General features: G+C 36.6%; 1 protein-coding gene across 2 annotated transcripts in view; it reads right to left on the reverse strand.

The window, feature by feature from the left end:
• Positions 1–13,181, reverse strand: part of LOC121640365 (glucosidase 2 subunit beta-like) — a 144,204-nt gene that overhangs the window by 86,118 nt on the left and 44,905 nt on the right. For both annotated transcript variants that reach the window (XM_041986079.1, XM_041986080.1), the window contains one exon: positions 7,264–7,350. In XM_041986079.1, the coding sequence (XP_041842013.1) occupies positions 7,264–7,350 (87 nt within the window). The remainder of the gene's footprint in view (positions 1–7,263; positions 7,351–13,181) is intronic.

A 13,181-nucleotide genomic window follows, 5' to 3' on the forward strand; every position in this document is an offset into this window, starting at 1 on the left:
CATGCAAAGAGGATGGCTACCAGCGGTGAGAAAAACGCCAGCTTGCGTGACAGCGTCACACTTTCAGGTCATGCCAGTTGGCTTCCCCAAATGTGCGACGGTGGTGAGATCCAGACAGAGCAGCTACAATAAAGTAAAAGAGCAAAAGTGAAGAACATGGCAGCCAAGGACTACCACTTCAACATCAAATGTGAATGCTGTCACAACAGAGCTGCCCTTTTGTAACTGTGACACCATTCAGCTGCTTGTCACACGGAGCCAGGCAAGGCGGAAAGTCAAGCAAGTACAATGTTTATTCAATAACAGAGCTAGAAGGGAGTTGTGATACAGCAGAGACAGCAAAACGCGGCGTTGTCAGATGTTCAGAAACGGCACAGAGAGACGGCATTTCTCATCCCTCCATGAAATTGAATGTTGTGGAGGGAAATGAAGTGTTTCTTTCAATGACAGTAATAGGTGATCACTGAAGCTTGTATGTAAGAAATCGGATATTGAGAGTCTGGCATTGAAATGAACAACTAAATTGATTATTTAGTGGTTTTTATTTTATGGTTTATGGCTTTACTGCATATTTCTGTAATGGGAAGCTGGGTGAAGGAGGTGGTTGGTGGGGGTAAGGGAATTACTATGTGGTATAACAAAAGCATCCTGTCACAAATTACTTAACAAAAGGGACACTTCATTGCTAATTGTAGATTAACTTATGTAAAAAATAAAACTTCCCTAAAGAAGAAAAGTCAAGTTTTCATTTGGTCGCATCATTTTCTGCTATGAATGCTGTGAAAAAACTGATTTGCATCCATATGCTGGCATTTAAACCAACACTATCAGATGGATTAGCAGAAGTTCTGTAGTCATACTAAAATTTAAAGAAGCGGCTAAATGAAAAGCAGCCAGATTCTCAACTAAAAGTCTGTGACAGAAGGGAAACAGGATGGTAAAAAGGAGTAGGACTGTCAGGAAGACAGACTGAAACAAAAGGCTGTCTCCTAGCAGACGCTGGCGAATGGGCCTGTCAGTCGTCATCGCGTGCCACTTTCCTGACACAGTGAAACTGAGGCAATGTACCCCATGAAATATTCACCAAAGTTGTTTTTGCCTAAAAAGAAATGGTAAGAGGGGGGAGAAAAATATGCTGTGATAGATATAGAGAGTCCCCCAAATGCTCTGGATGTCAGGTTTGCAAAAGGCCTCTGTACAAGTGTGCGACAGGAGGAGCAGCAGGGGGTCCATTAAATGTTCACACAAATGTAGCCTGAACAGCGCATCAGTCTCCACAGCCCAAGCCCCCTGTCCCAAAATACTCTGCTTAGTTTGTTATACCCTTTAGTTATTCCAAAACTTCTACTTTAACTGAGTCAGTCTCTTTAAATCCAGTTGTTTTTTTTGTTTTTTTGTTTATTTTTATGTTGATGGGAAGGTAACACAGTTAGAGTGCTAACTGTAAGTTACACACTATGACTTCACTGCATTCAATCTAGACATCATTTAACCTCAACAGCTTTATATTCATTGCCTCTTTTTAAATATATTTCTTTAAAATAGTTGTCTGTCATCACAATTTCTTCACATTAGAGGGGGACAGTTTTCCAGACTTTTTGTACTAATAATAAAACTGAAATATTACAAACCATGACACCCAACAAATAGAAAGAGTCAAGGTGAAAGGTATTCATTGTAATGTCGTGATCATTGCAATATAATGATGCTTTAAAAACTATGTAAGGTCTTCCAGTTAATTAGTTAATCCAGAGAAGCAGGCTTTTCATTTGACAAATGTCAGTTATAGTAAGTAACAAAAGAACAACTGGGTCCCCTAAACCAGTGGTTCCCTGATGTTTTGAACATTAAGAGCCATTGTAATTAATGTCAACAAATTCTCCATATTTTAAGGAAAAAAGTAAGGCACTATGTTGTTCATTTAACCTTAGCTTTATGGAAGGACAGAAATCAGCCAGAATACATTATTTATGGTGAGAATCTCACTTTTGAAAGCATAAAACCAAGCATGGCTTCAGCATGGGGTCCATGGCTTTTTAGTAAATGCATGAAGGGTGTCCCTGAGGAAAATAGGTTGGGAACCACTGCCCTAAACCATCAAAAGCAAATGGAATTTTTGGAAAGAATGTTATGCTCATAAGGTACCAATGCTACTGCTAAAACTAAAAATCTTTCCATTGTTGAGGGGAATATTGCCATGGTATTGGAAATCTGCTACTGTTGTTCCAATCAGTATTGGTACCAACAGTGTCAAAGATTGCAGAGAAAGTGGTAGCTGAGCAACTGAGGCAACCAACTGTTATTTCATTGGCTTTCTCAGCTGGAGTTCTGTTTCTGTACCTAAAGACAGTATTTGACACTGTCAATATATATATATATATATATTTTTTTATCCAAGATCTAGTTTTAATTAATTCACATACATTTAAATGTTCAGAATCGGATTTGTTACATTGGTCTTTGTATGTCTGTGTACACAATCACGAATAAATGATAATTATTGTCCTTTAGTATTTTCACTGCAAATTAATGATCAGCCATCTATATGCTTGCAATAATTGCAATATCCATATTTATGCAGGCGATACTGTAGTTTATACACATAATGGTCGAATGATAAAAGTTGCTAACTTACCAACTTCATAGTTTATCTAACTGCATAGTTAAAGCAGTGTCTAAAACAGCATTAATCTTTTTCACTAGTGCTCACATATGCTCACCGTCCAATACACGTGTATATACACAGAGCCTACGGTCTGTCCTTTGTGTTAATTTTGTACGTATTTCAGTACGTTTTCATAGATATTGTGGATGTGCACCCCCAATGGAGCAGTACCACCAGGAATTGTGGGGGCAGTGTTGTGCATAATAGCTTATGTGTAACCAGCAAAAGGAGCAAAGAATTCAATGTATTTAATGGCCACACAGACCACCAGTCTACTGTGCTGATTCATTTTGTTTCTTTCTAAGACTTGGAAATGAACTCTGAACTCCGCACTGCTCTCTAGTGAATACATTGCCTAACAACTACGTCAGCGCCAAGCACACAAGAGTATGTGGGCAGTGTCTTTTGAAAAGATTTGACATGGACATACCTAATAAGTCTTTATGGCCCATTTTTGCTCTAAAGCAAAATGAGCAGTACCACTAGAAACCATGGGGTGAAGCATTGAGCAGCACAGCTAATTGTAGGACAAGCGAAAAGGAACAAAGGAGAAGCCTCAATATATTTAATGGCCACACAAACCACCATTTATTGGCCAACTTCACCTTCAGAGTTTATTAGCAAATGAACATCTGTATAACTGATAAGCGGTGCAACAATTAGTGTTGTCACAGGAGTTTGAAAAAGCCTTTTTGTCATTCTGTACTTTTTATAAAATTGTCACTATATCTGAACACAATTCTCCAAACGTTCAGCAAACTGGACAATCCGTTTATTAAAACCTCATTTCAATAAACTGTTAAACGTCTCATTTAGCTGTCAAGTTCTTTTCCAGTCTGCAGCTTTTGGGTATTTCTTCTGTATTACTCTGCATTGTAATGACTTTAATAATTTTATTATTTTATGTTCTCGTTTTTTGTTGACTTAACTACAGTAGAAATATTAACTTTTGGCTAGCTCTGTTACATTACAATAATGACCATTAATGTGCAACATGTCAATCAATAATGCTGCTTCCTGTAACTAAGGTCATTTGTAACTTAGCAACCCTCTGACAAAGCAGGAGATGGAAGGTTATACTCAAGTCATAATGATAGAAAAGGCAAATAATTACCTCCTAATTAAGAAATTTGATGATTCATTCATTTGCCTTTCCAAACAGACAGCTCCATTATGGCAATTGTATCCGTTGCCAGGATATGTGTAATATAGACAATGCAAGCATGATGTGGAGTGTGGAATAAAATTAAATAAATAAATAAAAACACCATTAACCACAGTAGCTACTGCGTTAGTTTTCAGCCTAACACAATAACACCCAGTCCCATCGTGTCTGTGTGAAAAGGTCAAATCTGTCATCAGTCTTAATGTAGCACATTCTGTCACACATTCTTTCCCTGATCAGTAGTTTTGACAACAGCATCTCAAGAAAACAAAAGAACGTCCTACTTATAAAGTGAATGGGGACATGGCTGAATGATGTCGGCTGTGGAAGATGATGACACACTGAATGGTAAAAAACCAAGACGTATAGAAACTCAAAAGCATCAGGGTGGTTCACAACCTCTTGTTGAACAAGTGTCTCTCTAGTATTTAAGTACTATACAAACAGCTTTCACAGGCAAAGTGGCTTGACAAAGATGGCTATCCCTTCACAGGCATTTTTTAAAGTTGATTTGCATATACAATTACAATATCAACTTAAGCAAACCAGCTCAAATCAAAAAATAAAATCATCTTAGTACTGATAGCAGAACTGTAGGCTAATGAAGTTAAATCAACAAACCTAACCTTTTAATTTCTTCGACATTTATGTCAGAGTGTATTTAAGTGCACTCTGGAAAGAAAAATCTGAAATTTGAAGAATGCATTCCTGATTAAGTGAAAGTTACATAAAGAATTGTATATACAATGTAAGAACTGTGAGAGTAGAATATATATATATTTAAAAAACAACAGAAATCATTTCTATACAGAAGAAGTCTTTGTATGCCATATTAATAATTGCAATGACAGTTTGAGGCTTGTCTTCTTCAATCCCTGCAGAACTATTCTTTTAGCCATGATCACAGATAGTTAATGTAATAACTACTACACCTTATTTTTTCCTCCTCCATTCTTAAAATACTTGCGTGTGGTTAAAATGATATGAATATGATATGGAAATGACATTTCCAACATCTAAGTTCACAGAGAATTAACATCTACATCCTTCAATAGTCATATTTGGACATCTCTGTCAGCAGAGACTTTCAATGCTTAACAGTAATAGTTAAACATAATGGTTTCCTAAAATTGGAACGCCCAAGCTATTTTATACTCAGTTGCTCTAATTTTTTCTGTCCTTTGTGTTTGGCTTCTTTTGCTTTTCCTTGATCATTCCTTGATCATTGCTTGCGTAAAGTCAGTCCTAACTTCCTAACTAAGGTCATTGCCAGACACTTATGGTTCCTCTCTGTCAAAAAACAAGTTTTTATCTTTACAACCCACAATCTGTTTGTTTTGGATATCTGCATTTTAATGATATGAAGTATGGCTGTGATGACACAAATATAGATTCTGTTAGCTTTCATGTCAGAAATTTAGTTAATCTGGAGGCATTGGTGTGTCCTACCAAACTTGATGCCAGCTTGAGAAAGAAATGTTTCTCTACTGTTACCAACTATCCTAAGCAGCAGGAAGACCCTGTTTCTATGTACCAATCATCGTTTGGAAGGTCAGTCCGAATTAAGGTCTTTGCTAGACACTTATGGTTCCTCTCTGCCAAAAAACAAGTTTGCATCAGAATTGCATCAACAATCAGATCAATTTTTGACCATACTTGCCACCTCTGAACTCTCACACATTACACCCATTTGCAACAAATGTCCATTGAAAGGCATATGTGAAAAGGCCCATGTTATAGGCAGGAAGTTTCTGTAGTGAAAATTCACATTTTACCCCATACAAGAAACGACTTTACATCTCCAGACTGAAAGGATGCAATTGCAAATACAAAAAAATCACAATTAAAATCTCTCTGTTTTTAGCCCATATGTATTTCAGTGGTGTTTTCAATAAAAGATGGACAACAGGAGTTTGCTTTATGATTCACATTCTGTGATGGAGCAATGCCAAGATAAGCCAGGCACATAGTGAAATCTAATCTGAAGCCCAATGTTTTCTTTCCCTTTTTTTTTTTTTGTCTATGGAAATGACTAGCTTCTTATCGGCAGAGTGAGTTATTTGTGCAGATTCTCCCTGTGGCTTAGTGAGGGGACTCAATCACTGCTGCCCAGCGATAGGCCTCACTTTCGTCTTCTCCCTCTCTCATCTTTTTATCTGGAGGAGCGGAAATGAAAGGATGGTATCGTGTTCTCTCCACGTCTTCAGTTCAGGAGATGGAGAGGAACGGACATTTTCTTTTAGGCTTTGGCCATCAGATGAAAAACATGGCTTATAAATGTGAGCTCTAAGATAAATATGCTGGCTGTTTAGGAACTCTAGACCAGCGTAGACTCAACAAAGTAGTAATTTGTGTTGTGACAGCAACATTTACAAGTCAGAAGTAATCAGACTTTGCACATTTACCTTTAAAGAAAACTAGTTTTCCTCATTTTGCACTTAGTATTTGCAATGTCTCTACTGTAGAAGGTGACTCCACATATGCCTTGGAGAAACCAATGCCTTCTTTTTAAATTCCCATATACATAGCCACTGTTGACTATAAATTGCTAATGGAAATCAGTGTTAGGGATGAATCAAAGCAAAATGATAGAAACCAATCACTGCTAAAGAGGGTTGCCTTACCCACAACCTAGTCACATTATTTATTCAGTAAATTTTAGTAGAATCTCTGTATCCATTATATTCACTGTAGGAGATTAACTTGTCGCACCCTGCAACTCTGGTTAACTTTGGCGTAAAAATTCACACTGTTCTTCACACTGTCTTCATTAACCTTTAAAGGAACTGAAATAGTGGAGAACAAATCTATTAACTGTGTCAGAGTGAAATAATGATTCTGCAAAGAAATATGAAAGTAAAGAGTGCAAAGTCAAGATGAGCCAGTTCCCAAATCAAACCAACCTGTCATACAACTCAGTCCTTCACAAAGGTTTATTGGTGGAAGCTCTCTTAGAGCACTTTCAATAAAGAAATGCTTTAGCCTAAATGATAACATCGGTATTTTATAATGCTCCATTAGCTTTGGGAGCATGCTAAGTTTTTCTAAAAAGTACTAAACATTAAGAAAAAATTGTGTGTGTGTGTGTGTGTGTGTTTGGGGGGGTTAGCTGAAAAGTGGGTTTAATATTTCTAAAAGGAGTAATATAGCATATCAACGTAAACCTATTTTCATTATACAGTGGTAACTTGAATGTGTTTTCATAAACAGTTAAAGTAGAACAAATACGGAATTATTACATTTTGTCAGAAGAAGTGTTTAAAAAAACACTATTTAAGTTTAAAGAGTACCAAAAGTAGATAGACCATTGTGGGGGACAACTATGTGTTGAGTCTTGCATTTTTCTGGCTAACAAAGAACTAACCAAGGGAATATGGAAAAAGAAGACAATATGATGAGAAAAAAATCCAGATGGCTAATATTCAGGTCTTACCTTGACGCTGTCTCCACGTGTTAGGATGTCCCAGAGTGTGTACTGAAATTTGGTGAGGTCTATTTGATGATTTCCTCCCAACAAAGCCTGAAGATAAGAGGAGAACTTTTCACATTACGAAAAAACATTTGCAAAAACTCTAATCAAATTTATCTTGAAAAACTAATAAATTAATTTACATGCAGCATATTTATTCAATAGGGTAAATGGAAAAAAAATAATCAAACATTGCTGTAAGCATAGTCACTTTTTTAAACAGGCATTCAACATGAGGCTTTTCTTTGTTTTCTAAATAATTAATTCAAAATCAAGCATAAATTGAACCACAAATGTGTACATCTTCTCAAAAACATGAACACATTCTGACACATATCTTAAGATGCACATAGGCTACATCTATTGTACAAGGTTGTTGTTGGTCCCACAGGTATTGGTTTATAAAAAAAAAGTGCATTAGGTAAGCAGTGTTTCCCCCTACATTGACTAAGTCGTGGCAGGCCACCACGGCTATATTGTTAGCGCCATGCTTTCAGGTGCCAATTAAATCTTTTCACATAGATAATATCAAAATTTCTTAATTGTTCTGTGCTGTACTGACACATTTAACTTAATAGATTTACATGTTGGTTAATCATTATTTGTTCATAACCCTAACCCTAACCCCACAGGAAGAGTGCTATTCAGAATTGGTATATGGTATGATTGATGTGTGTTAACAATAAAACGTCAGGTACAGTTTTTATTGTAACTGACGGTTCGACCATTGGTACCACCACAGCTCCAAAATTTTGGACACCTGTCATTCGGAACACCTTAAAATAATCCGTACAGCTATGTCCGTTTATCCATTCAAGACATCTTCTCATTAAATTAGCTTTTATAGCCACATGCAAGAAGTTTAAGCTTATAGAAGTCGAATACTAGTCATCAAGACAAATGTCTAGGTTACTACAGATATACACTCCATGTTTTAATTCACTGGAGGACAAACACATCATTCCTTCTATCTCAATAAACAGGGGCTCCCACTGGTGGTGGTGGTGGTGGTGGTGGTGGGGGGGGGGGGATTTGACAAGCAAATTAATCTGCAGCCTTTTGCCAGCTGAAATGAAAGTCAGCGAGGCGATGCATACTAGTGAAAGCCCATCATTCATAGGACCTTGTGCAAGGCCAGAAAAGAAAGAAGTGATGCTGCTGCACATTGGGGGGTAAAGGATGGCAAAAGAGAGGAGGGAGTAGGTACAGCTTTAAATGTTTATTCATTAAAAAAAAGTCTCACCTGGAACCATTTTGGCAGTGATGTATCACAGCAGGCGCTGACCTTTTGATAATGCACAATTAAGGTAAGCTAATAAACACAATTGTGGATTTGGACATGTAGACTGGAAGACAGGTGCACCGAGTCATTTTGGATGTGAACGCCATGAAGCTAATTTCTTCTTAAGTAGTTTTTTTTTTTTTTTTCTTAAGCTAAATTGAAATGTGCATATTACAGGCAGACTGGGAGGGAGTTTTTCCTCTCCACTGTCACTCAACATCTATGCATGCAATTGTGGGTGATTGAATCAAACTGAGGATTTGATGCAATCCATTGGTACCTTAGCTAGGAACCAGTAATGTAATTGGATTATTATTGTCCTACAATGAATTGGATTAGATTAGATTTGACTGAATTAGCAACTTTAAAAAATGACTGCTGTGAATTAGCACCATACAAATGAAGCTGAACAAAACCGAAAAGTCAAATGCGGTTTTTGCCTAGGGGCCAAAGTTAGCTATGAGTTTCAAGTATTTAGTCTTCAGTTTTTCTTATTGATGACTGGCAGCCAATTGTTTCAGCTGCCTAACAAATTAAGATGTCAAAAATCTTTTAGTTCAAATAATGATGATTTGCTTTGATTTACTTTTTTTTTTTAACTCAGTATAAGTTCTGGTGAAATATTATGGGATATCCTATAATAGGATATATTTAGGGATTCTAAAATGGTATTTTTTATGATTTTGCAGGAGTAAGCACTGACATAAAGATTTGCAAGGTAACTTGAGATGATGTTCAGTTTTTAATGCTGCAATTTTAAGCAGTCCTCTAATTTTTGCTGTTTACAAGTTAATAGTAAAGTTGGTAAAATCATATGAGCCTTGAACAGCTTTCTTAAGGAAGTTTCACTCTGTGGTCAAATATATCTTTGTTTATTCTGAAGATGACTCTTTTTTTAAGGTTTTTAAGGTGACTTTTAGTGAGGAAAGTCTTCTGTCTAGCCATTGTACCATAATAACATGATTGGTTGAATGCTGCTGATGCCTTTTGTTCCATTTGTGAGGTTCTCCCATCTTCTCAAAGGACCAATGGATCTCATTTATAGTGGCCATTAAATTCTGGGAATCCAAACTAAATACTTCAATTCTGTTTTCACTGATCTGGGAAGTGTGTTGATGGTTCTTAACTTCCATATGAGAATGATGGAGACTACCTTTGACAAAATAGTGCATGCGAAACAATGTATAAAAGGTAAATGCTTAAACCTCATGAATAATCAACAAGCACTACTAACAGAGAGACCACACAGGTACTTTCTGTCTTTTTAATTATACTGTATTTAAAAATACACTCAACTGGACTCCAGCCATTTTGGACAATTATCTCACTGACCACAGACAAAGTATGATGCACAGCGGCCGAATTATAAAAATTATAACTAGAGGTCTGAAGATTTATTAATAAATCAGAAATTTCAGCATTTTCTTTTTGGTATAATAAATAAGATTCACTTTATAATCATGGCAAATTGTGGATAACGCAGATGTGGATAAAGCAAAAAAAAAAAAGTGAGACATGAACTGAAGTGAGATATGACCTTTCTGTCAGCACTATATCATCCTAAAGAATTCAACCTCTATGACTTTACTCATCCTTAAAGTTTTCTCTGTTCGTCATCTGAACCTGATCTAATTCAAATCAAATGATTGTGATAACCGAAGCTGATATGGCAGAGGTCTGATTTAAAGTCCTCAGTCTTTATTACCTTTTATTAGTCATATTTAGGATTGGCTTTGCACACATGTCAATGAGAACCGGAGAACTCTACATGGATAGGCCTGGCTCAAACCCATAGTCATTTCTAGGTTTGCTATTTGAAATTAGCTTTAAGAAACGCAATGGGAAATTTATAACAAATAAATTCAGATAGGTAATTTTCATAGTAGAGTATGCCAGTACTGTGAAATCATTAGTTTTCAATCAGAACCCTAATAGCAGTGATTAAACTTCACTATCTTAAATACAAGCCCTAAATAACTCAGTCGAAAACAAGAAGCAGTGGGATACCGCTATCAGTTGTATCTGAAGTGCAGTTTTAAAGAGTTTCAACTATGTGAAAATTTCCTATCAGCTTTGAGAAATAAGCTCCACACTACATATTGTCAAACTAACACAGGGACTGATAAAACAGTATGCAAAGATATTACCTTACAAGAGAGAAAAGATCAAATAACATGGTTACATACTGATGTTATTTGATAGATCCAGCTCGTCCCAGAAGCACAGTTCCACAAATACAACTTATATCTACCTGGCATGAGAATATTGGGTTTCTAGTCATGAAGTTATGAAATGTATCGCCTTGCAAATATGTAGAAACAGCACAAACAAAAAGATGAGACATCTATTACCATGAACCCACACAAGTGAAAATATTATCCCTCCCACACAGTATTAGTACATAAGCATAGACTGTGTGAAAGAAGCAGACACTCTAGCCTCCAGGTCTGAAAAGTAAAATGTCTTAATATGCTTTTTTTTTTTCTAATGGCCAACAGGGGGCAACTTACTAACATTCCAAAAAGAAGTCATACAGTTTAGGCTAGAAGAAAATTACCCCAGCTTTTATTTCATCTATTTTATCATTCATTCATTTACTGTACTGCTTAGTCTAATTAAGAGTCGCGGGGAAGGCGACTTGCTGGAGCCTATGCCAGCAGGTAGGTGAGAGGCAGGGTACACCCTGGACAGGTCGTCAGTCTATCGCAGTACATTTTATCACCTCAGTGAAATATGTTCCTGATGAGAATATGGTCTAAATAACTAGTTCAAGTCTTAAATGCTGCATAATGATCAATTTATACATTACAGTCCCATTTAACATGGTGGCATCTAATAAGCTTAATTATTCACGCTCAGCACTGATGTTTGTTGTAGACATCAGAAACAATGACTGATACAGCAGAGATTAATAGGATTCAATAAAAAAAACTCACAAACAATTCCTATAGTAAGATTTTTATCCCCAAAGCATTACAATTCACAGGTGCCACAAGACAAAATTCGTAGTATCTAGAAGGTTGGAGAAGGGAGAAAGTTAAGTGCAAGTGCCAGAGATGAGAACTCAAGTCTGACACTCAGACTTGACTTGCACTTAAGTCATATTTCCAGTGACTTCACCTGTCATATCTGCTGTCATATCTCCAGATGTAACACTGACGGAACGTCACACAGACACGCCCGCAGTGCACTTGCAATCAAAATATTGACAATACCAGTAAATGCATTGTTGATGCAGCGCCATTGTAACCTTTGGGTATTAAAAACTTAATGAAAAGGAATCAGCATAAGAGCAGCAAACTGGAACATCTGTAGTATAAAAATCCAAGACACTGGGTCCACCTTAAAACTCAGCTGGAGGGGTTAGTCGCTGTAATATGAAGCTAATGTTAGCTTCTATGTTAGCAGTGAGCTCAGAGCCACAACGGTGTAAACATTAGCTTTTTGCTAATTTTGTAATAAAATAATGTTAACTCCATCAGACTGGCTCCATTGGATGTGTCCAGAAGAAGAATGAGACAGTTTCCATTAACTGTAACTTTGCCACAATCAGTTAAACTGGGATCATAGTCAGTGTAAACAATGTGGTTTTACTAGGTATGTCTATTAGCTGTTGCTAATTTAGGAATGTAAGAAATACTTATTGGATCTGCAAGTACTAGATCTAAATTATTTAAAATAGTGTTTTTTTATTCAGTTAAACAAAAGTTAAGAATTTCTGTACTCATCTCGCAAAGTTATTTAAGCCCCTTTAAAGAAAAATGAAGATGTTTCTTTTGCACTAGCACAGGGATCACCAACTGTGGACCTGTTGAGCCACTGTCCTGAAGATTTTACACATTTAACTGCTGCAATAGACTTGAGTCAAATTATTAATGGGTCATTAAGAGGTTTGTGCAGAATTCGACCACAAGCTGTCACGTGGATCACGTGTGTTGCAGCATTAAAACGTCTAAAACCTGCAGGACAAGTGGTAATCCTGCACTAAAGTGCAGCATAGTGACCCTCCTCTCTACATTCAGGAAAAAAAATGCTATGAACTGCAGTTCTAGTATTTTAAATTTCTCTGTGGATCCAAATGAACTTTGGTTTACATTAAGAACTCATGGATACGTTAAGAACATATTTATAAATCTGAATAAATAAACAGGTTTTCTGAAATCAGTAAAGCTAAAGAAAATTGTCCAGAGGAGAAGAACAGAATATTTGTCAGTTTAAGCCACAGATCAGGGCTGTGACTAAATGCTGGAAGATAAATGGTGAGAAAATTGATTTTAATTTCCTTGGATATTATAATGCAGTCTTCAGCAGACCAAACAGCAGGCTTCACATGGCAGATTCCTCATTACAACAAAAAGCGACTTGACTTGGACTTGGGGTCAAAGACTTAAGACTCGACTTGGACTTGCAAAAAGGGACTTGTGAACATCTCTGGCAACCTCTATGAAGGTTTGGCTGGAAACACTTGCTTATTAATTTTGAATCTGCATGTAATGCTATTCAATGATCAGAGATTATTCAGGCACATTGAGTGATTGCATGGCATTGCTCTGTGAAATTGCAGTATTATTCTACCGCAGTGAAGGAAAAGGAAATTCTA

The sequence above is a fragment of the Melanotaenia boesemani genome, chromosome 5 (genome assembly GCF_017639745.1).
Source record: "Melanotaenia boesemani isolate fMelBoe1 chromosome 5, fMelBoe1.pri, whole genome shotgun sequence".
Classification (NCBI taxonomy): Eukaryota; Metazoa; Chordata; class Actinopteri; order Atheriniformes; family Melanotaeniidae; genus Melanotaenia; species Melanotaenia boesemani.